Below are 25000 nucleotides of genomic sequence, written 5' to 3'. Positions count from 1 at the left end.
AACCGGAAGGCCACAACACAGCAGATGCAGAGGTGTGTTGGGGTGTTGATTCTTTGATAGCTTCACATGCAAGCATTTTAGTTGTTCACAGCATCTTGCCATTTTATTCTTGCCAGTTTTGTTAGTTTTTCTTAACCATTTTAAATATGTAGAGCAATCTTTTTACCAGTTTCTTTGGACCTAGTGCAGTTGTTACTTGTGTCTTCTTCAAAATGCTATACAAGATGTGAGATCCTGAAACTCATTGGATATTTGTCCCTGGTGATGACATCATGTTCCAGGGACCCACTGCAAGCAAGAGCCCCTGATCCCTGGCTCCCACAGTAGAAGTGTGGACCTTGGCACCCTTCTGACTCTGGCCTGCAGGGATGGCACAGAGCCACAATGGGCACCCTTCCTGGGGCCACCAGAGTCTCCTTGGTACCGGGGACCGCTGAGAAGCCCCCTGCTGCAGGACCACGTAGCTGCTTGGGTGAGGTAGGGCGTTGGCCACAGCTGTAATTAATTATCCAGGGTGTGGGCGGCGCCTGTGGTTCAGTCGGTAGGGCGCCGGCCCCATATACTGAGGGTGACGGGTTCAAACCCAGCCCCGGCCAAACTGCAGCCAAAAAATAGCCGGGCGTTGTGGCCGGCGCCTATAGTCCCAGCTACTTGGGAGGCTGAGGCAAGAGAATCACTGAAGCCCAGGAGTTGGAGGTTGCTGTGAGCTGTGTGAGGCCACGGCACTCTACCGAGGGCCATAAAGTGAGACTCTGTCTCTACAAAAAAAAAAAAAAAAAATTATCCAGGGTGTTTGATTTGGTTTGTAAAACAAGATTTGTTTTGTTCTGTACTATTAGTCTTTAATGTATAAAATGGCAGGATTATTTCATTTGCAGCCTTATTTGGTTAATGATTAGAATTGAATTTAAAGTTGAAAATGTAATTTTTCTTTTACTGTTCAACTATGATGAAATTTAGGAACAGTTTCCTATTTTTTGTCTAGTTTTTAATTACCCTTGTAATATTTGCTATTAATATTGCAAAAATGCTGCACAACTCATTGTGCTTCAGAAATTGGGGCTTTTTTTTTTTTTTTTTTTTGCTGTTATTTAGAGACAGAGTGTTACTCTGTCATCCAGGCTACAGTGCAGTGGTACCATCATAGCTCACTGCAACCTTGAATTCAGCCTCCTAAGTAGCTGGGACTACAGGTACTACCATGCCTGGCTAATTGGCTAATTTTCCTTTTTTTTTTAGAGATGGGGTCTCACTATGTTGTCTAGTGAGACAACCTAGAGGCTGACCTCAAGCGATTCTTCTGCCTTGGTCTCCCAAAGTGCTGGGATTACAAGCATGAACCACTGCACCCAGCCTATTATTCTTTTAATTCTGTAAGTTGATGGTGTGCGATTAAATTTTTTAAATGTGAGGTCTTTAAAAATAATAATAAAACTATAGCTAAGTCTACCAAAAGTAGAAACAATTATTTGGGCAAGGTGGCATGTGCCTGTAGTTCCAGCTAACCAGGAGGCTGAAGTAGGAGGATCACTTGAGCCCAGGAGTTTGAGGTTGCTGTGAGCTGTGATCATACCACGTCACTCTATTCCTAGGGCGACAGAGTGAGACTCTGTCTTTTTCAAAAACAAAGACTGTCTTTCCTGATCTCTTACATTTCTCCTTACACAACTGAGTTATACAAAAGCCAAAATGTCAATGAACAATAGCAAATGTTGTCTAGATGAGTTTTTGTAGACTTATCTACAAAAGTCTAAATAGTCTTAGACTATTTAGTTTTGTAGACTAAATTTTTAAAAGTTAAAAATTTTTAACTTTTGCTTAAGTTAAAAATTTAACTTAAGCAAAATTCCCATTGGTAGACACTCGTACTCCCTAGAAATTATAGTCTTATCCACCCATTGTTTGCTTGATTTACATTTTTGGGTTTTTTTTGTTTGTTTGTTTTGTTTTTGAGACAGAGCCTCAAGCTTTGCCCTGGGTAGAGTGCCATGGCATCACAGCTCATAGCAAACTCCAACTCCTGGGCTCAAGCGATTCTCCTGCCTCTGCCTCCCAAGTAGCTGGGACCACAGGCGACCACCACAACGCCCGACTATTTTTTGGTTGCGGCCATCATTGTTCTTTGGTAGGTCTGGGCTGGATTCGAACCCACCAGCTCAGGTGTATGTGGCTGGCACCTTAGCCACTTGAGCCACAGGGGCTGAGCCTGATTTACATTTTTGAAGAAAACTGCTATATTTAGGTACATTTAGAAAGTAGAAGTTAATTGGATTTTTTTGCAAATTCATTGTTATTTGCTGGAGATTTTGCAAATTCTAGATATTTAGTAAGAAAGGCTAACAGTGGAAATCTGTGCAGGACCTTCTTTAAGTCCCCTGCTAACCCCTGTGGGTCTCAGGAGGGTCACAGGTGTTGTGGGGGGGGTGTGTCTGGGAGGGCATTGGGCCTGCCTGGGTCTCAGAGGAGGTGAGGTTGTGGGGGGTGTGGATCCTGCATAGGTCTGAGGGGGTGTGGGTCTCAGGGAGGTGAAGATATGGGGGTTGTGAGTCCTACATAGGTCGGAGGGGCTGTGGGTCCCACATGGGTTTCAGAGGAGATGAGGGTGTGGGGGACATGGGTCTCAGGGGAGGTGGGTTGTGGGGGGGTGTGGATCTGGGGTCCTGGTGCATTTTATGGACACCCGGGGGGCTGTGAGGGCCTGTGCTTAGCAAACAGTAACTGAAAGCTCTTCTTCACTGCTGAAGACCTGTTTGATTTTTAAAGCCACCAGGATTGCTCTCGGGTCACACCATTTGTCTGACAAGGAATTGGAGGCACAGGGCACAGTCACATTTAGAAAGTATGAGGCAAGGGTGGGTTAGCCTTTCTTCTTTTTTTTTTTTGTTGTTGTTTAAAATGACTTTACTCCTTCATGCAAATTTTTATTAAGGAAAAATGAAAGAATTATACAATAAAGAGTGGGCATCTGGCGGCGCCTGTGGCTCAGTCGGTAAGGTGCTGGCCCCATATACCGAGGGTGGCGGGTTCAAACCCAGCTCCGGCTGAACTGCAACCAAAAAATAGCTGGGCGTTGTGGCGGGCGCCTGTAGTCCCAGCTACTCGGGAGGCTGAGGCAAGAGAATCGCTTAAGCCCAGGAGTTGGAGGTTGCTGTGAGCTGTGTGATGCCATGGCACTCTACCGAGGGCTATAAAGTGAGACTGTGTCTCTACAAAAAAAAAAAAAAAAGAGTGGGTATCTGCTCTTTGTGGTTTTGTTTCCCTGGAATTCATATGTAGCGGTCACAACCCCCACGGTGAAGGCAGCACGTGGGAGCTGTCACCTGTGGGAGGCCACCTGGTGACAGGCCCTGGAACCACTGCCGTCCCAAAAGTGGTGCAGAACACACCCCACCCTCTGTTCTGTGGGGACACAGCGAGAAGTTGCCATCTGTGAGGACATGGGCCCTTGACACACTCCAGAACTGCCAGCAGGCTCCCTAGACTGTGGTGCTGAGAAATACATTATGTCTGTTGGCCAACCAGTCTGAGGTGGTCTTTCCAGCAGCACCCTTGTGCCCTCTCTCCATCCATGCTTTTTTGTTTTGCTATGTTTGCTTCACCTCTCTCTAAATACATACGATTGTTACTGAGTCATCAGAGAGGCTTTGCAGACTGGTGATGCCCGTAGGCGATTTAGAACATGCCCCCAAGAATAGGGCTGTGGGATCTGCCTCACATGAGCAGGTTCCAGGCATTTTCCGTTATCTCCAGTTGTCCTGAGAAGGTATTTCTCATTTTCCTCAAACCAGTTGCATAAGTCCTGACCTTGTCCTGGCCTTCTATTGGAGGTCATGATTCCCAGACTACATAGCCAGGTCCCAGTGTCGTGTGGGGTGTCTTGTTCCGTTAGTGTCATCCTATGAGTTTAGTATCTCTCCTGCCACAGTGAGTTTTCCAGGCTTTTGTCACATTCTGGATTTATCTGATACCTTCCTTGTAGTGTTATTTAACCTTTCTGTTCCCTGAGTATTGTATTAACTAAAGGGAAGGGCTGGCTGGGACTTGTGGTTGGCAAGGAACTTGGTGGCAGCTGTGAGTGCCTATTGTCTTGCAGTCGTGGTTGGGGTTAGGGTCACGGTGCCGGTCCACACCTCTCATCTCATGGGGGCATACTTCTCCCCTGACTCCCAGGCCTCTGGGCCGACTGTGCCTCCGGTCAAGCCTGGAAAGACCTCCTCTGCCTTCATCACACTATTGCAGGGGTGAACCATTAGACCCTCTCTTCATTTCTCTCCTGTAAGTGTTCCTTTCTTTGGCCATTTTGTTGTTTACCATGGGCACACAGGGGTGTGTCAGATATGCTTTTAGCAGAGTTTGTAGAAGGATAAATGAGTGCATGACTGTCCTTCCCACAAAATAGCTGCTCACTCCTACCTGGAGATGCTAGAATGGCGGGCAGCATTTCCTTTTCTCTGTCCTCTCCTTAAAGGCAGCCCAGTGAAGAAAACAGACACCAGGAATCTGAAGAGGGTGTCCTGGTCAGTGCAGGCTGCCAAAACGGAATCCCACAGATGGGGTGGCATAGGCAGCAGGAAGTCCCATTGTCCACTGGCAGATTTGGTCCTGTGAGGGCTCTTTTCCGGGCTTGCCTACAGCTGCCTTCTTGGGTATCCTCATGGCAGGGACCTCTTCCTCATCTTCTAGGGACCTAATCTCATCATAGGGCCCACTGTCATGAACTCTTCTTACTTTAGTCACTTCCCCAAGACCACACCTCCACATACTATCACACTGGGGGATGGGAGATAGGGATTCACCACAAGAATCGGGGATGCAGTTCAGTTCATAGAAAGAGCTTTTAGACCCAGCCTCTGCCACTTGTTTATTTTTTTTATTTTGTAGAAATACTGCCCTCAGTAGAGTGCCGTGGCGTCACACGGCTCACAGCAACCTCCAGCTCTTGGGCTTACGTGATTCTCCTGCCTCAGCCTCCCTAGTAGCTGGGACTACAGGCGTCCGCCACAACGCCCAGCTATTTTTTTGTTGCAGTTTGGCCGGGGGCTGGGTTTGAACCCGCCACCCTCGGTATATGGGGCTGGCACCCTACTCACTGAGCCACAGGCGCCACTCTGCCACATGTTTAGTAAACAGTTTTCTAGGCACGGTGCCTGTAGTTCAGTGGTTAGGGCGCTAGCCACATACACCTTGGCTGGCGGGTTCAAAAATGGCCAGGTCTGCCAAACAACAATGGCAACTACAACAAAAATATAGCCAGGCGTTGTGGCAGGCACCGGTAGTCCCGGCTACTTGGGAGGCTGAGGCAAGAGAATCACGTAAGCCCAAGAGTTTGAGGTTGCTGTGAGCTGTGACACCATGGTACTCTACTGGTGACATAGACTGTCAAAAAAAAAAAGTTTTCTAGGCTGGGTGCGGTGGCTCATGCCTGTAATCCTAGGACTCTGGGAGGTCAAGGTGGGTGAATCGCCTGAGCTCACAAGTTAGAGACCAACCTGAGCCAGAGTGAGATCTCATCTCCACAAATAGCCAGGCGTTGTGGTGGGCACCCGTAGTCCCAGCTACTGGGGAGGCAGAGGCAAGAGAACCTCTTGAGCCCAAGAGTTTGAGGTTGGTGCAACCTATGATGCCCTGGCACTCTACTGAGGGCAACAGTGAGACTATCTCAAAAAAAAAAAAAAAGAAGCAGAATAGTTTTGCTAATTCATTTTATGTTGCTGTAACAATACTACTGGTTGGGTAATTTATACGGAAAAAGAAATTTATTTCACACAGTTCTGGAGGATGGGAAGTCCAGTTTCAATGTGAGGGCATCCAGCAGGGGCCTTCATGCTGTGTCACGCTGCTCTGCAAGGCCAGACTTGATTTTACAATGTTAATTAGACAACTTAAAAAATGTTATCATAGTTGGTAACCACCTTGTATTTCACATGTTTGGAAAACTGGTCATTTTTTCTTTTAAACTTGTTTTTGAATGCCAGGAACTCAGTGGCCTAAAAGGACATTCACTAGCTCATGCTTTCATAGGTTAAAAGTCTGGGCACAGCCCTTACCAGGCTGCTGCTCCCTTCTGGGACTCTGGCCCTCTTCTGAGCTCTCTGGGCTGGGGATTGTGGGGGGGCTATTTACTGTGATTATCAGACTGAGGTCCACTTTTTTTTTGTTTTTTTGGAGACAGAGTCTCACTTTGTCACCCTCAGTAGATGTCGTGGCATCATAGTTCATAGCAACCTCAAACTCTGGGGCTCCTTGATCCCCTTGCCTCAGCCTCCTGAGTAGCTGGGACTACAGGTGAGGCACCTGCCACAACACCTGGCTATTTTTAGAGACGAGGTCTTACTCTGGTTCAGGCTGGGCTCAAACTCGTAACCTCAGGTGATCTACTTGCCTTGGCCTTCCAGAGTGCTAGTATTATAGGCATGAGCCACCACATGCCTATAACCTCAGGTGATCTACTTGCCTTGGCCTTCCAGAGTGCTAGTATTATAGGCATGAGCCACCACAACCAGCCTTTGAGGTCTACTTTTTTATCAGCTGTCAACTGGGACCACTCTTAGTTCCTAGATGCAGCCCTAATTTCTTGCCAGGTGCCCACACTCATTTCTAGAGCACGTTGCTTTCTGCCAGGCCAGTGAGACCACCAATGAGACCATCCCTGTGATGGCCCCTTCTGCTCTCAGCTGGAGAGGAGAGAACTCAGTTTCTGAGGGGCTGTGAATAGGTCAGGCCTACCTGGATACTCCTACAATAAGTCAGCCATTTGGGACCCTAATTATATACCTTCAGAGCCCACTATACAGCAGTACCTGGTCAGTGCTCAAATCCTGGGAAGGGCCATGTGCACACTAGGGGCAATGTCCTGGGGCTGTCTCAGTGCTGCCTACCAGTCTGCCCTCTGGTCCCCCAAATTTGCATTCCTCCCCAACGCGAAACATATACAACACCCCCCTTTCCAGGGTTCCCAGGATCTCTTGCCAGGGCGCTGTCAGCTCAGAGTGGATAAGGCTCTGGGGGTCTCTAGACACTCGCACCACCGAGTGCTCAGCTGTGTCCCCAGCATGCTGACAAAGGCTGGGTTAGTCATGGCTGTTCCTGCTCAAAGGGAGACAGTGGAGGGAAGCAGGACCTCAGTCTGACATGGTTCTGATGCCCAGTGGGGCAGTCCCCAGCCGCTTCCTGCTGTGCATCCCATGGCTCTATAGCCTCCGTCATGCCTGAGTACTCTGTGTTACACTGAGGCTGTATGTGAGGATGGACGTCAGGGTTGTGACCCTGTGGGTCCTGTTACATGGTTGATTTGTGCATTTGCCTTTTCCTAGCCTTGTCTGGCCTTCTAGCCCCCTGTTCTGCCTTCTTGGGGAGTGAGTCTGAGCTTCTTGTCTTCTGGGCTGCTGCATGATGGACGTGCATGGTCCCAGGGCCTCCTGGCACCCCAGCCCTCCTCTGTCTCTTCCAGTCACCTTCCCTCTCCCTTGGTGCTTTAACTGACTCTTTTTGACACTTCTAACTCTTCCCTTCACACCTGTCATCAGAGTTGTCCTAGCCTGAGTGTGAATGCCATCTGCATGCTGGGCATACTGCTGTGAACAGTGTGCAGGGGCCATTATTTGAGGGCGTGTCAGCACTTTTCCCGAGACCTCCAAAATGCTTTTGCTACCTTTCATACCTGAGTAGTGTTGTGGCTGGTCAGAGAATTCTACTAAGGATCCTTCTTCAGAACTTTGAATAAATAGCCCCTTTGACTTGTGGAGTTCATTGTTGCTGACAGGGAGGCTGAGGCTGGACCTCTGTGGGTGCCCCCAGGTACCGTCCAGCTGAGGAGGGCTTTTAGGGATTTCCCCCCAGTTTATGGACTGTTGCCTGAAAAGGGAATAGAGGATGATGTCACAATGCTTGTGTGCTTGTGCCTGTCTGGGGAAGGGTGCTCAGAAGCGCCTATTCTCAGTTCTCTCTCTTCTTTCTAGAACACCTGTTAACTAGATTTGGATCTTTTTCTGTCATATTTCCTATCTTTTTCTGCCTTTGGGAAGATTTTTCTGAACTTTATCATGTCCTTCTTTTGGGTTTTAATTTTTCTTTTTTTTTGTAGTTTTTGGCCGGGGCTGGGTTTTAACTAAACCGCCACCTCCGGCATATGGGGCGGTGCCCTACCCCTTTGAGCCACAGGCACTGCCCTGGGTTTTAATATTGCTAATTGAAGGGCTAATGTTACAATGTAGGCAGAGGAGTAGAGAATAAAATAAGTAGATTGTAGGTTGGAGGAGCCCTGGTGTATGTGGGGGAGTTGTGTGTGTATGTGTGTGTGCTTTTACTGGCACGTGTGTGTGTGCATGCGTGCACATGTGTGTGGTGTTCATGTATGGGAGGCACATGTGCATGTTTTTGTTTTTTTTTTTTTGTAGAGACAGAGTCTCACTTTATGGCCCTTGGTAGAGTGCCGTGGCCTCACACAGCTCACAGCAACCTCCAACTCCTGGGCTTAAGCGATTCTCTTGCCTCAGCCTCCCGAGTAGCTGGGACTACAGGTGCCCGCCACAATGCCCGGCTATTTTTTTGTTGCAGTTTGGCCGGGGCCGGGTTTGAACCCACCTCCCTCAGCATATGGGGCTGGCGCCCTACCCGCTGAGCCACAGGCACCGCCCTGTGCATGTATTTTTTAAAATGGTAGTCCCTGCTGCATTAACTGAGGAGGTGACATTGAGAAAAGATTTGATGTAAGTGGTGGAGGCACAGTTCTGGGCAGAGAGTACAGTGATTATAAGGGCCTAGACTTTAGGCCCTAGAATGTCCTAGAGCTAGTTAGGGGTCCATGTGTAAAGAGCAGAGTGAGGGGGCTGCTCACTTGACTGGTAGGAAAAGGTTTGGCCTCTGAGACCTCTTTGTCTGTTCAGGCTCGTGTTTTCAGGTCAAGCGAGGTGGTGGGGCAGAGGCAAGTGGTATTGTCAGGGTGGCTCAGCTGAGTGGAGCCACTTGAGGGGTGGGTACCAAGTGTCCTCCAAGGTACAGGCAGTCTGATTTCTCAGAGGTGGACGTCTACACTTGGAGTTCAAGGAAGTATTGAGATGGAGCTATGTGGAGGGAAAATGTGAAATGGGGAGGCTAAATGGGAGTGCCCAGGACACGAGAGACTTGGGACAAAGGGTCTGGGCAGTGTTGGGGGGACCTGCATGGGCATCAGGCATTGGTCACTTCTACCGGGGTGGGGAAGGGTCCTGAGATGGGCTTTTTATTTTTTATTTATTTATTTAATTTTATTGTTAAATCGTAGCTGTGTACATTAGTGCAATCAAGGGGTACAATGTGCTGGTTTCATATACAATCTGAAATATTCTCATCAAACTGTTCAACGTAAGCTTCATGGCATTTTCCTTTTTTTTTTTTGTAGAGACAGAGTCTCACTTTATGGCCCTCGGTAGAGTCCCGTGGCATCACACAGCTCACAGCAACCTCCAACTCCTGGGCTTAAGCGATTCTCTTGCCTCAGCCTCCCAAGTAGCTGGGACTACAGGCGCCCGCCACAACGCCCGGCTATTTTTTGGTTGCAGTTCAGCCGGGGCCGGGTTTGAACCTGCCACCCTCCGTATATGGGGCCGGCGCCTTACCAACTGAGCCACAGGCGCCGCCCTTCATGGCATTTTCTTAGTTACTGTATGTAGGCATTTGTATTCTGCATTTAGCAAGTTTTGCCTGTACCCATTCTAAGATGCATCGTAGGTGTGGCCCCACCCATTACCCTCCCTTCCCTCTTAACCTCCCCCCTCCCTTCCCCTTCCTTGGCCCTTTCCCCATAGGAGATGGGCTTTTTAGACCTGATTCCATAGAAGATCTGCAGAAGCTACTGACGGGGTATGGTGGGCCCATGGCTGACCTGGTGTGGCCAAGACATGGGATAGGTGGGGCTGTGGCAGCACAAGGCCCAATGCACATGGGGGTGGGTGACATCATAGGTGTGATGCATTTCTGGTGTGTGAAGTGAATCAGGGACCCCTACACACTCCCAGGTTGGGTGATTGACCAGAAGGACTCAGCATCACGGCCACAGTCTGTTCCAGGGTGAGGACACGGCATAGGCAGCAGCAGAAAGAAGCACGTGGGGTGCATCCAGGGGGGCTGTGTGCAGCTCAGGGTCCTCCCTGGGGCCCTACAGATTCATGTCGCTCCCCAGCAGTGAGCGGTGGGGGTGGTGGGGGCCCCGTAGGTAGCTCTGCTAGTACACAGTAGACTCCTGATCCAGGAGGAAGCAGTGTCAGTTCTCAAGGCATCTGAGTGCGACAGTCTCTGCTTGTTGTCCATGAGGGAACTTCTGCTAGCCAGTGACAACCTGAAGGCCCCCGGGACAGGCAGTTGTCAGCCCTGGAAAGATGAAAGTCATTGCAGCTGAAATCTGTGATGCTCTGGGTTTCCAGGCCTTCAGTGCACAAGCGATGTTGGTTTCAGGCAACAGGGCACCATGGCCTTCAGCACAGTCAAGATGCAGTTCCATAGCCACACAGACCCCAGGCGGAGGCTCAGTCGGCTGTGTCCACCACTGTGGACAGCACAGAGTGTCGTGCGAGTCAGCACCACTGTGCATGACATGCAGAGGGCAGAGCGCCCATGTCCCTGGGTCAAGGTGGGGGCAGCAGTTGCCACACAATTCAAGGTCTGTCACTGGCTATTTACTTTGTAAAAATTTTTGGTTTTATTCTTTCAGTGTTGATAAAATTTATATCTGTACATCTAGGTAATTATACACAGTAAACATTTTTCCAGCTGCTTGAGAGCCAGCATGTGCCTAGATGGGTGCAGCCCTCTGGTGACGCTGGCCTAGACAGTGGTCATTTTTCCCAATGTTTAGACTACAAGAGAAGAAGCTTTGGTGATGTGTTTTAACAAGGACAGCATGCTGTCAGATACAGTTTTCAGTTATTATCTTTCGGCCTCTGAGGCTGCATTATGGGTGGTTTGTTGTTATAGATAACACATGAAGAGCGAAAATTATTATTGGAAATTTAATTTTCTAATTTTAAATTGTTATTTAAATTTCTGCATAATTAGTCTTTCAGTGCAAATGAGCTAACAAAAAATAATATTCTGCATATTAGGAAATTAGGATAAATTAAGGCTTAGCGAAAAGATGTCAGCTAGACTTGGAGTGGGGGGACCTTACCCCAGAGGCAGCAGGAAGGGAGTACCACCTGACCCTCTGGACACTCAGGAGTCATGGGGCCCCTGTGACCAACCAGCCGACCATTGAGTCACAGTGGAAGCCACGTACTTATGTGTGATGAGGAACTAGGAGACGGACTCTGTTCTCTCTGACCCATCAGAAACCTGAGGTCCCTCTTCTTCCTATCTAGCCACACGTGCTAGGACGTGTGTATCTCCCAGGACACACCACATGGTGCTCATCCATCCAGCAGGTGAGGAAAGCTGGTCACGGGTGGTATGGCCCCAGTATCCTGCCAGCCTTTCCTGGAACTCCCGCAGGCCACACAGCCCCACCAGTGCCTCTCAGGGCTGCAGTCCTGGGGCTCAGTGGCCATCTCCACTGTCTGCTCCATGGCTCAGAATGAACCTCCATGTCACCTACCTGGTTCCGAGCCATTGTCATGGTTGGCTGTGGCCATAATGTGTCCTTAGGACACAGACACCAGCACATACCATGTGACAGACGGGCTGGCAGGAGTCATCTGAGGAAGCCCATGGTCACTGTGCAACTGAAGGGCTGGAGCCTCCAAGAAGGGACATCACCTGTACCTGGGGAGCTGCCAGCAGTGTAGGAGCCACCATCTCACTAGTGCTCATGCTGCTGGGCTTAATACCTCACAGCATGGTGGGCTAATAACTGTCTTATTGGGTTTTTAATTTGCATTTCCCAGTTTACTAATAATGTTAAGTGTTTTAAAATATGTTTATTTGTAATTTCTCTTTAGTAAAACTTTTTATTGTCTAGAGCAGGGGTTGACAAACTTTTTCTGTGAAAGATCATATAGTAAATCTCATTTCCATGCCCAAACTGCCTTGCTTTGGAGCAGTTATGGACAGCACACAGGATGTTCACAGAGCTATGCAGCCACAAATGGGCCTTGGGCTACACCGCCAAGCCTAGTCCAGATGTGTTACAGGTACTTTCTTTCAGTCTGTAGTTTTTTCCACTCCAATGTTTTTAGGGTTTTTTTTGAGACAGGATCTCACTTTGTCACCTTGGGTAGAATGACATCATAGCTCGCAACAACCTCAGACTCTTGGGCCGAAGCAATCCTCCTGCCTCAGCCTCCTGAGTAGCTGGGATTATGGTGCTCACCATAACCCCAGCTAGTTTTTCTATTTTTAGTAGAGACAGGTTATCACCATTGCTCAGGCTGGTCTTGAACACCTGAGCTTAGGCGATGTGCCCACCTGGACCTCCCAAGTAGCTGGGAGTATAGACATGAACCATCACATCCCCCTCACTTTGGTGTTTTTTTGATAATCCAGCATATTTGTTTTTCTTTTTTTTTTGCAGTTTTTGGCCGAGGCTGGGTTTGAACCCACCACCTTGGGCATATGGGGCCAGCACCCTACTCCATTGAGCCATAGGCACCGCCCCCAGTGTATTTGATTTTAATGAAGTCGATTTTTACTGATAATTTTCTTCTTGGTTAGTACTTTTTACTTTCTGTTTCACAAATCTTTTCTCTACCCAAGTTATCTTTGGAGGTATATTCTGTGCCTCTCACATCCAGTCTCTGTCCCCCAGTCTGGTGACCTGGGGTGGGGCTGGGGCCTGTTGTAAAGTAGGAGTTTGGTTTTTTTCCACCTCTATCACTTAGGGGTGGTGTTGTCTTTTTTTAACTGAGTTAGGGCAGAAACTACTAGTATTTATGGCTGGAGGAATATAAAGAAGGGCAAAGTTTATTTTCCCAAGAAAGAAAGAAAGAAGGAAAGAGTGAGTGGCTATGGCACACAGAGGAAGGAGTGAAAATGCCAGGCTGTTGAGGAAAAATGACTGGAGTTTTAAAGGGTAAGAAGGGCCTTTTCCCTCTACTTCAGCAGACAGGTAATAAAGTGGCAGCAAACGTGACTGCAGGTGCTCTTTCAAGCTTATATGAGTCCATGGAGTCTGGTTTTTGGCAGGAACAGAGGCAGAGGGTCAGAGTGAGAACGTGCAGCCTGCTGTCCCTTGGGGCTCTTCAATTAGATGTGACAATTTAGGCCTCCACTGTTTTGATTAAACCACACTCAGGTGGTGTGCTGAGAGTTTGCTCTTCAGAGGGGTAAATACATGCTATGTGTTTACCCCATCACCTTCTGCTGGATAGTTTGTTTCCTCTGTTAGGTTGGTCATTAGTTTTGACCTTTCAGTGAGATACCCCTTTTGTTGAGGTTTAATTTAGTTCACACATAACCAAAATTCAGTAGTTTAATTGTTTGGCAGCTTTGGGCCCCATTCCATCTCTGACTCTGCCTGGACCCCAACCTGCTTCCTCCCTCCAGCTTTGCCTTTTCTAGAAGCATTTATCATGAGGGGCACATGCCTGCATCCTTCTGTGTCAGGAATACGCCACTGTGTCCTTCCATGTTGGGGCCATGTGCCTGTGTCCTTCTGTGTCCAAGGGGACACGTGACTGTATCCTGCTGTGTCTGGTGTCCTGTCAGGCAGTGCTCCTGTGTGGCTGTGGGCATCCTCCCTTGTTCATTTCAGTTGCTGAGAAGTGCTGGCTAAAGGGATGGATAGGCTCCATTTTATCTGTTCACTTGTTGAGGCGTTGTGGTTGTGTCTACTTTGGGACTATGACGAGTAAAGCTGCTTTGAACGTTTATGATGATACATGTGTTAGTTTCTCCTTTAAACTTCTTTGGTTAAAGATATTTCCTTAGTGTACTAAGAGGTTTTTTTATTTTTTAAATCATGAATGGATAATGATTTTATCAAGTTACTTTTATGTATCTGTTGGAAAGGTCATATGGTTTTTCTCCTTTTACCTTTTGTCTTAGATTACATTTTCCCTGTGTATCAGACCCACCTCGTATTCTCGGGTGACCCTCCCTGTGCTGGCCAAGGGTGACTGATGTGTGGACTTGCTAGGTTTGCCATCCCCTCACAGTGCTGACCTTGTTGGGTTGGCCATGTGTGTCACATTCCACACAGTGCATTGGATAACACTGCTTGTGAACGCTTGTGGAGGGTTTGCTTGGCATTGGATGGTCTGTGCCTGGAACACTTGGTGAAACCACCATGAAACTCCTCCAGGCCTGGAGTTGTCTTGGAAGGAAATTCTTTGAGTACTTCTTCAGTTTCCTTAATAGTTACAGAACTTTTGGATTTTTCTCTACTTACCCCAATTATGCTGGATTATTTTTCTAGGAATTTGTGGTTTTGTATAAACCTTTGAGTTTTATTGGCATGAAGCTGCTCACAGTACTCAATGCCCCTCTGGTCGATGCCTGAGGCTGTGGATGCAGTGTGTGTCTGGAGTGATGCAGAGGTGACTTGCAGTGGAGGTGACAGGTCACATTCAGGTCACACTTAGATGTCACGCATTTTATATCAGGGACTTGAACACCCACAGATTGTGATGTTAGAGGCTGGTCTTGGAACCAATCCCCTGGGGTGCCAATGGTGTTCTTGTCATCTTTTTAACACACTAAGTACTTTACTTGTTTGTGACTTCTGTCTGTCTTTCTCCACCAGAATGTGGGCTCTGGGCATCTATGTCTCCTCACCAAAGTCTAAGAACACAGAGTCACCTGGGAACACCTGGCTGCAGTCTAATTAAATGAAATTAAAATCCAAGTCTTCAGTCTCACCAGCTGCCGTTCAAGTGGTCAGTGACTGCCTGTTCAGCAGCAGAGACTTGGGAGCCTCTAGCATCATAGAACTTCCCAGAAGCCCAGCCTGGGTCCGGCTTCGTTCTCTTCATCCCATTTCTCTTCTCTTCTCATGCCCCAGACATGCCTGCCAGTCTTCCCTGGTACTTGCTGGGGAGGCTCTTTTCTTTCCTTCCCTCGTCCTTTTTTTTGTAAAAGTTAACTGAGCTTCAAGGATGAGTTAATAAAAATGCAGTAATGATGAACTTAGTAAAAATGGAGTCTCGGATGGACATGGTATGAATGTTCATCAGCCAGTTGTTTCCAGGTTGTACTGGCCACTATCTTTGAGCCACCAAGAGCCCTGACCCATGCATCTGGCTCCAACAGCATTTCCAGGTCCACTCTGTGGGAAGGTGGGGAGATGCCAGCACCTGGGTGGGAGCGTGGAGGACCTTGGGGTTCCAGTGCCTTCCCCGTTCAGCTCCCACTACCTGTCACTTAGGGAGCCCACATGCCCCCGGCCTGCTCACCATCACTCTGGCCTCTCCTTTCCATCCTTTCACACAGAAATCATGTCCTCATCCCTGCTGAGGCCTCATGCCAGGGCTGGGAGGGGCTATGGGGATGCAGGAGCTGCGTCCTAGCTGAGCTGAAAAGGGGTGTGCTGCTGGCTATCTCTTCCTGGCCCTGACCTTCATCCACCTCCCCCAAAATCCATGCCCTCTGGGCCCTCTGCAATCTAAGTCCTGTTCTTCTGAGCTCAAAGCAGCCTGGGGGAGCTCCCACCTGGCCTTGTGTCCCCCAGAGCTCCTGTTGTCTTTGAGGCCTCGAGCTGGGCCTGGGCCATGTGGCCTCTGCCCCTGCAGACCCCACCCTCACTGTCACTCTGTGGTCACGTTAATCAAGGGGACAAGCTGACCTGTTTAGCTCATCCAGGCTCAGAGCTGCTAGCAGGGTGGGGGCCCACATGTATGGGTGTGCCCTGCTGTGCACATGTGGCTGATGCCCCGTTTTGTGCTTCTCCACAGGCTTCACCATGTAGCAGGCTCCAGGCTGTCATTCTCAGGTAAGTACAATTTTAGCTAATTTTTTCTTCTTTCATTGCCTATGAATTGGCAAGCTTTACCTTGAGTTATACTTTGTGAGTATATTATAACCATAGAAAAAGTCAGTTCCTTACATCTCCTTTCATACATCCTGTCTGATGACTGATTCTGGAATTATTTCTCTTTCTTCATACTCTTCTTATTAATATTTCTACCATTTGCGACATGAGTCTTGCTAAGGATGCTAGGAAGAACTTCACGATGGAGCCTGGCACCTGTAGCTCAGCGGCTAGGATGCCAGCCACATACAACAGAGCTGGCAGGTTCAAACCCAGCCCAGGCTTGCCAAACAATAATGACAATTACAACAAAAAAAATAGCCAGGCGTTGTGGTGGGCGCCTGTAGTCCCAGCTACTTGGGAGGCTGAGGCAAGAGAATCACTTAAGCCCAAGAGTTCGAGGTTACTGTGAGCTGTGATGCCAAGGCACTCTACCGAGGGCAACATAATGAGACTCTGCATCAAAAAAAAATAAAAAAAATAAAGAACTTCACGATGGGATTGTAGCAGGCACATGTGACATGACATGAAATAATAGATCCGGTTTCTGTGTCAGAAAATGGACAGAGAGCAGGGTCCAAGAGGACGGTGCAGCTGTGGGCCGGAGTGTGGAGTGAGGCAGGAGCATTGCGCTGGAGTGGTGGCCTGAAGCCCCCATGCCCCCGCAGAGGGACGGACAGGCAGACGTCTAGAGGAGGTGAGCCTGCCCTCTGCCCCTGCTGCAATGCCGCTGGTCTGCACTGTGGGGTGGAGTAGCGATTGCGAGAAGCCTCGTGGTGCAGGATGTATTTCTCTGCTAAATGTTCCTGGTAGTCCTAACGTATGTCCTCCTCCCTTTGAGAGTCGGAGGTAGATCAGGATATGAGGGCCTCAGCTCTGGATGGCCCCATGCTGTGCAGAGGACCCTGTGTCAGGGGCACACTACTGTGCAGGGGCTGCCGTGCTGGAGGCCTTTGTAGTAGTGAAAGCTGTGAGTGTTTGCCCTGAAGGGACATGCCTCCCTCAGCCTGTGTAACAGGGGGCCTGAAGATAGATATCACTTCTCCCTTGGTGAGCAGCCCCCAAGCTTGAGGGCACCAGCCTCAGGCCAGGTGGGTGTCTGGTCGGGAATAGCCCTGAGCCAGCACTGTGGCCATCCTTGTCTCTGTGACTGTGACACTGTTAAGGGCAGCCAGCCCTGCTTGGGGCTTGTCTGGTTCCCCGGGGGCAAGCTGTGCTGTGTGCTTTTGGCAGGAAGCCCCTAGGGGAGGCTGAGTTCTTTCTGGGAGTATCTGTGGTTACCTGGCTTCTGACGATGGTCACTTGGTCATGGAGGTGTCCCTGGAGTCATCTCCACCCGAGTCACTGTCTCTCCTGTGTTGAACAGCCATGTGGTAGGGACACATAAGAGTTGATGGCACCCTCTCCCTTGACAGTCTCACCCTGCAGAAAGCAGCCTGTACTTGTCCTGGTACCTGGAGGCTTTCTAGCCTGTCATTGCACCTGCACTGACCAGCTCACATTCTTCTGCAAGGAAGATTGCCCCTTGTTTGTCCATCTCCCTGTGGACGTGGGAGCATCTTTGTTCCCCTGTGGACTCTTGTCTGTGCTCCCAGAAGGCCCCACGCACCATGGGGCTCTCTAGGTTCATGCTAAACCCCCTATCTGTCCATCTCTGGATCAGTCACAGTTGCTGGTTCCTCGTTGACAGTTCGCAGAGAGACCAGGAGCTGGCTGCGTGTGCCCTGTGCTGCCGAGGAGGGGTCCTGTCCACTGAGTGGACAGACCAGCAATAGTGTATAAGTCATGTGCCCCAGGAGTGGCCCCAGCGCTATAGGACTTGTCCCACCTCCCCTCTAGCTCCAGCTCTTTTTCTATCAGCGGAACCACCTTCCGGGTCCTCTATAGAGGACATATCTCCTGGGGGCCCAGAGGGGCAGGTCTGCCTGTGGAAGATCTGTGACATTGAGTGGTGAGCATGTGCTGCCTAGGGAGATGCCCTTAGCCCACCTGGCCAAGGCATTGGGAGTGGCCTCTCACTTCCACTTGCATGATGGGGCCTTGGTGAGAGCAGGGCTGGGATTATCATGTTGTGGTGCTAAAGCAGTGTGTGTGGTGGTCAGTACACCTGGACTCAGTGGACAGGCAGTAATGGCTGTACCAAGTGGCCTCGTGAGTGCAATAGCAGGGGTCACAGCTATATGCCTGTCACAGATGATGCTAGAAATGAAGGTTTCCTCATATTCCGGCACCACAGACCAGGCCCTGTGGGTTCACGGTGACAGCAACAGTGGGAGCACGGCTTCCTTGCCATGGCCCTTGTGTTTTCCTGTAGGCCCTGGTGGTCAAGGGACGTGGCCAGCAGTAGTTCTCCAGGGCAGGGGTTATCCTCCACCAGGCACTATGAGTCACCACTTCCATGTGCCCTAGATGGACAGAGTAGAAGTTCTGAGAAGCGTGGTCCATGAAGCGGGTGGAGTGAGGGCCTTGAGGCTGCAGCATGCACACTTGGGCTCTGGGCCAGTCCTGGAGTCTGTGGAGCCAGTCTGCTGAGCTGAGGGCAGGTGCCTCATTCATGCCCCTGGCTGGCAGCCCAGTCTGCTTCTCCCTCTCCTGCCACCTTCATGGAGGACAGACCCCTGAGCTGTCCTCGGTGGGTTGCTGGAAGAGGCGCCTCCTCACCAGAGCTTACAGTAGCAGAAAGGAGGCTGTGGAGCATGGGAGCCAGGGCCCTGGGGCAATGAGGGGCCTTAGGCTGGATGGCTGCTGCCTACGACATCCTGGGAGAGTGGTGGTGCCTGGGTCCTCACAGGCACTGACCAACCCCTGTGTGCTTTTCTCTGCAGGAGCCAAAGATGCTGACCAGGAAGGTCAGGCTGTGGGACATCAACGCCCACATCACCTGCCGCCTGTGCAGCGGGTACCTCATCGACGCAACCACGGTGACGGAGTGTCTGCACACGTGTATGTGACTGTGGGCGGGGCAGCTTCCGCTTGTGCTCTACAAGCAGGGCTCGAGGACAATTCAGACAGATGGCTGCACGTTGAGAAGCCCTAGGTGGCTCCCATGGATGGGGTGGGGTTGCCTGGGAACCCATGTGTGGTCTGAGTGTGGTATGAAGCAGGGTACCCGCTTCTGACAGGGAGCGGTGCTGGCCTTTCAGCCCTGCATGTAAACTCCTTAAATGTTCTGGATAGAACTGGTTCCTTCCTCCCCCAGTGAAGACACAGTGTGTGCAGGGGCCTGGGCAGCCTGGGGGGTAGGCAGATCTGCAGCCCCCGTGAGGCTGTAGTCTGAGCAGAGCGCTGGCAGGGCACACAACCTAAGTGTGTCGGTCTGACGATTGCTGAGAAGCATTTTGCTTAAACAGGGTCATTAAAGTAAATTAGATACTTATAACAGATGGTTTTTATTGTGTTTTCCACTTTAGAAAATAAAATATTTACACATTTTTATGGAATTTTTGTTTTAAAGTTAGTTATATTTTTACATATTGGTGGGCATAATTTTATATGTTTATTTTCATTGAATTTTATCTAGTTTTGTTGTCCCGTGTTCTGATCCCCCCAGCTCTTCCTTTTAAGTTTTCCACCCACAGTTTCCTCAGCCCAAGTGCTGAGCATGGCAGCTGTCCAGGTGGCAGACCCATTCCTGCTCAGGGAGACCCTCAGCAGCAGCTGTGTCTGCCTCCTCATGTTCAGCAAGCACAGGGCACAAAGCTTATCTTCAGCCTGGGTTTTAACTTTCTAACGCACGTGCTTTTGGTAACAGTCTGCCGGAGTTGCCTGGTGAAGTATTTGGAAGAGAATAACACCTGCCCAACCTGTCGGATCGTGATCCACCAGAGCCACCCGCTGCAGTACATCGGGTAAGTGCTGCTGCATCCCAGTGAGCATGCATCCCAGTCACGGTGCATTGCAGCTACCCTGGCCAAGGCGCCTTGGCCCGCACTGTGGCACCTGCGTCTACTGCTCACCGGGCTAGGGTTGCCAAGCTGAGGAAGCATAAGATAAAGCTCAGTTTACAAGTGTCACAGGAAGTCTGCTGAAGTGAACTTTGGCATGGAGAGCAGCCCTCTTCCTGCCATAGAGCAGGTGGACCCTGGGGCCTGGCTGCCCTGGGTGTCAGCAGGTGGGCCTCACCCCCATGCCAGCACTGCTCCTGGGCAGTGACGGGCCCTGACCTGGGCCAGCCGGGCAGACTGAGTGGTTTGCCCACAGGCTGTGAAATGGCTCTTGGGTTTGCCAGGTTTGCAGAGATGTGCTGCCCACACCACGCCAGGGGACCAGAGAGAATTCTGGAGACAAGTCTTGAAGGAAGAGAGGCATAAATTTATCCCATACACAGTTTAGAAGCCCATGAATAGCTTGCAGGGGTCCTCAAACTACGGCCTCGGGCCACATGAGGTGGTGGGATTGTATTTGTTCCCATTTTGTTTTTTTACTTCAAAATAAGATATGTGCAGTGTGCATAGGAATTTGTTCATAGTTTTTTTTTAAACTATAGTCCGGCCCTCCAATGGTCTGAGGGACAGTGAACTGGCCCCCTGTTTAAAAAGTTTGAGGACGCCTGGCTTAGAGCATCACCAGGGAGAGGCCACTGCAAGGCCAACAAATGAAAACCACCTGTGCTCAGAAGATGCCTCCACCTCCACCGCCCCCCAGTCAGCATCTCTTTTTTTTTTTTTTTTTGCAGTTTGGCCGGGGCTGGGTTCAAACCCACCACCCTCAGTATATGGGGCCGTCGCCCTATTCACTGAGCCACAGGCGCCGCCCCCCCAGCCAGCATCTCTTGGCTTCACTGTCTCCCAGCTTTCTGGTATGGGACCCACATGTTTCCTATGTGCCCTGCTCCTTTGATGGGTCCCTGCAGTGTGCACCATCTAAGCTGACAGCATCCCTGGAGAAGACCCTGTGGCAGTATGTCCCACTTGGTTCTCAGTGTGCTGCTGCTCTGGGTATCCCCCTGTGCCCGCTTGTTCCCTTCACTGGCGGCCCTGGCGCACAGTCCCAACTTCCTGTGGCAAGAGGCCCACCTTCCTGCACTCCGTGTCCTGCACAGTATGTGGCTTAGAGGTGGCTCTGTGGGCATCTCCTCCCACCACGCACTGTGTGTGAGCTCAGGCATCTCCCCGGGTGTTGCCTGGCTGCTCGGGCAGGCACTGTGGTGGCTGTCTGCAGGGCACATCATACTTCTGCCAGTTGCGGTTCTGCTCTGGAGTTCTGGGTCCTACTAGTCATTGTGTGTACACCTGTTCTGGGGTGCAGTTGTGCAGAGCTTCGGGGGGCTTCTGCACATGAATTACCGAGGCAGGAATTGGTAAGGGGCTTCACACTGGTCGGGGATAGACAGCCTGAGGAGACTGTTCTCCTTGTGTAGGGTGCAAAGATCTGGCAGCCCCCACACTCTGGGATGGTGGGACGGGGGCTGTCTTAGGGGCCAGATGCTCTTGTCATCATCCGAGACTCTCTTATCACAGGCATAGACTGTCATGCACAGAGAATGCAGTGGGGGTATCAGGCAGGGCTGGTGCAGGGAGCAGCAGTGGGTCTGGTGGAGCCCATGTAGGGGTGGGGTCAGGTGGGGTGGGACAGGGCAGGTACAAGGGCCTTGGGGTCTGTGGCTTGGGTCATCAGGGGTTGGGCTCCACCCCTTGTCTCAGGCCTTTCGAGAGCTCTCTCTGATGTGTCTACGAGGTGGCTGATGAGCCACCTTATGGCAGGCAGGGCGGCGGGGCTGGGTACAGATGTGTGTCCTGCTGGGGAGTGCAACCTCCATGGTGGCTCTTTCTCTGCTTTTCTCTGGATGCATCCCAGGCGCAGCCTTCATAGCCCTCGTGCGTGTGGGTGGCCTTTGTTCCAGATGTAGCTTTGCCCACACTGGCCTCTCTGCTAATTCTGCCCCTCCCAGAGCTGGCCAAGGTGGTATTGCCAAGGCCAAGCATGGTTAAGCTTGCTGCACTTAGGCATTTACATTTCAGGACATGGGCTAGGACAGTGCAGACCAGGGCTAGGGTCACGGTGGGAGAATTGCCCCATATAGGTCCTTAGTCCATAGGGTTTGGCAAAGACCCCAGGGCCAGTGGTGATAAGGGGTGCAGCATTTGGTCTGCACTGTAACCCTGCTGGCCACGATGACATGGTCATCTACACTGTCCCTGAGAAAAGGCCCCCACCTGCCTGCCCCCACTTCCCAACCCCCCACACTGGACCCCAGCCAGCAGCAAAGCTTGGCCACAGTCAGTTGGGGCCCAAATACCCAGTGCCCTCTCCTTGTGAGAGGGCCTGAATACCCAGCGCCCTCTCCTGTTTCAGACCAGTTTTAGAAAGAGCCAGGGTGGGGGACAGCAGAAAGCATTGAGGGCACAATGTACCTGGAAGGCCACTGTTCTCAGTGCGTGTGTGGGAGTCACCCACAGGGAGTGGGTGCAAGTGTACTGGCTGTGCTCTGCGTTGTGCATCTTGGGTGAGTGCCCTGCTTGCTGATCACCTGAGACCTTCAGTGCCTGGTAGCCACCAGGACTCAGAACCCTTCCTGGAAGTGGCAGCTGACAGTCTGACAGGGCCCTAGTCACTCACAGTGGCTTTTTGCCCATGGGTGGTCGCTGTGACTGGCACCAGGTGCTGAATTTCTGTAAATTTTATAAAAGCCAATCATTTGTTAGTTATTTAGACATTCCTAGTTTGGGCATACAAGGGTATGGCTGTATCCCAGGAACAGCCTTCACAGCTCTTTCTTTTTAAAGAAATGATATTTTGGGCAGCACCTGTGGCTCAAAGGACTAGGGCGCCGGCCCCATATACCAGAGGTGGTGGGTTCAAACCCAGCCCTGGACAAAAACTATAAAAAAAAAAAAGTTTGGAAATTAAAATTCATTTGAAAGTAAGGAGAATCTCTGACTTTTTTATGCCAAAATGAATAGTTACTTAAAATAATTATAATGTATGTTTTAAAATAGCAAACCCAAGTAGGAACTAAATTTGAAGTCCCAGGCAACTGACATCTTTACAGAAAACCTTCACAGGTAGGTTGTGAAGACACAGAAGGCCTGTCTCTAGGACACAGGTCTGCATTGTGTGGAGACTTCACAGAAGCACTTTCTGCTCAGTGGACATTCCTCGAACATACTTGCATGAGAGAGATGGTGTCCTGTGCATGGGGCGTCTGGCCATGGCTACTGGGGATAGACAGTTGTGGTGGCTGCACCCTCCTGCTCCCATCAAGCAGGCAGCGGCTCTTGTGTCTAGAAGAACCATCTTACTGGTGTCCTTGTCATCTGAAGGTTCCTAAGCAGCCAGGACCTAAATTCAAGGACACTTTAGTCCAAGTCATATGTATCTTTTGGTAGCACAAACATATTTTCATATGTAAACTGGAAATAAAATTCTGCCAAAAAACCAAATTAGTGATATTGGAGTTCAGTATTATTAAGTGGAAAATGTGTGGAATTATAGAATTGACATTTCTGGCTGACTCCACCTATTCTTGCTTTTCCAGTCATGACAGAACCATGCAGGACATTGTTTACAAGTTGGTACCAGGCCTCCAGGAAGGTGAGTGAGTGTCATACGTCTCCTGGGGCCCAGCCGGTTCTGGGAGCTCTTGGCAGAATCCGCGTCCTGCCTGACCCTGCTCTTACCTCACTTGCATCCGCTTGGCTGGCTCCTCCACCACCTTTCTGTTTATTCATCCAGCAGTTACGTGAGGCCCCTGTGTGGGCAGAATGGATCTTGGACCCCCACTCAAAGGTCCTGCCCCACCCTGCCCCATAGCAGCAACCTCACCATGACCACAGGCAGTGAATGACACACTTTGTCAGAGCAGAGAGCTAGGATTCCAAGAAAAGCTTCACTATAAAGTCAAATTTCATTTAGCGTTAAAAAGAAATATTAGGATATTAGGTGGTACAAAAAATGCTCTGAGAGTGGAAATAAGTTTCTTAGGAGCTGCTGTGTCTGGGTTTTCCTCCTTACAGGTACTGAGCAATAGCTGCCCTTGTTGAGCAGGAGAGTGGCCTCCACTTCATCCAGGGTTGGGGGTCCTGCTCACAGACCGGGCACATTTGCTTTCAAAGATGTTCAAAATTCATTTGGGCTGTTTCTCACTGCTGTATTTCAGAAAAGGGTTATAATTTAAAATGCAGCTTAATGTGTTAGATCAGTAGAAATGCCTCTGGCCTTTAATATGTGACTTGGGGAAATGATACTGTTAAAGGTTCTTTCAGTTGTCACAAATAAGAATTTAGATTTCCTGAAAAGGTAGAAACATTCTTAATGTCTGGATGTTTTTGAGTCCTAGAGAAAGGCAAAGAATGCTTCAAATAAAATGCTGAGACCTTATGAAATGTTTGCAGTGGGATGTTCTAACCTGTAGACATTCTTATGGGACTGGGAGCTCCATGCTCCAACCTGCAGGCCCAGCCATGCCATCTTGTTTTACTGCTCCCCTCACCTTACCCCATGCTGTGTGGTGTACACCCCTGCCAAAATAAGGATTTTTTTAAATATATATAACTATATTGCCTTTATAGTATTTCAGAAATCTCAATAATTCCTTAATAAACACCCACTCAGTGTTCCATCTCTAGGTGTCATAAACTCTCTGTTTTGGGGGCTTGTTTGTTTTAATTTATTTCAGTCAAGATCCAAGTAAGTCCCACACCTGGGACTGTGTGTAGGCCTCTTGTGGGTCCCTCCATCTCCATCTTACTTTTGTCCTGGGGTGTTCCCAAGTCAGTATTGCTGATTGCACATAGGAGGACCTGTGACAGTGGGGTTTGGGTTGGCATCTGAGTCGTTTCCCGTTTGGGGCAGCAGAATTGTGCTGGCCTTTCCTCCATGAGTATTCATGACTGGCCTTTCTGATCGCTGTCAGACCAGTGTTGAGCCGTCATGTGTTCTCAATTCAATATGTTTTGGCCCTTTTTAAAACTCTAATCATCTCTCCTCTGTGGCCAACAAGTGCCTCTTCACAATGTCTCCCAGGTCTCTCTGGCACACCTGGTGGTTCTGGGTAGTTCCTGTCCCAGTGTGTCCAGAGGGTTCCGCTAGTAGGCAGCAATGTCTCTGGGCCAGCAGCCTGGATCCTCGGGGGCCCTATGTGCCACCCATGGTAGTGGAGCAAGTCGTATAGGATGTCACTCCTCC

At 49.9% G+C, this 25000-nt stretch overlaps 1 protein-coding gene across 2 annotated transcripts in view; it reads left to right on the top strand.

Moving 5' to 3' along the window:
• Positions 1-25000, top strand: part of PCGF3 (polycomb group ring finger 3) — a 50070-nt gene that overhangs the window by 2890 nt on the left and 22180 nt on the right. Inside the window, exons 2-6 of one of the 2 annotated variants that reach the window (XM_053577704.1) lie at positions 15798-15835; positions 16431-16571; positions 18700-18817; positions 19626-19722; positions 23352-23407. In XM_053577704.1, coding sequence (XP_053433679.1) covers positions 18709-18817; positions 19626-19722; positions 23352-23407 — 262 coding nt within the window. In that variant the 5' untranslated portion in view covers positions 15798-15835; positions 16431-16571; positions 18700-18708. Of the gene's footprint in view, positions 1-15797; positions 15836-16430; positions 16572-18699; positions 18818-19625; positions 19723-23351; positions 23408-25000 lie in introns of those variants that run through there. The other variant, XM_053577703.1, reaches the window with a different exon arrangement.

The sequence above is a fragment of the Nycticebus coucang genome, chromosome 23, assembly GCF_027406575.1.
Source record: "Nycticebus coucang isolate mNycCou1 chromosome 23, mNycCou1.pri, whole genome shotgun sequence".
NCBI classification, from domain to species: domain Eukaryota; kingdom Metazoa; phylum Chordata; class Mammalia; order Primates; family Lorisidae; genus Nycticebus; species Nycticebus coucang.
Note: the sequence above shows the minus strand (reverse complement) of the source record. Positions and strands in the feature narration are given on the sequence as shown.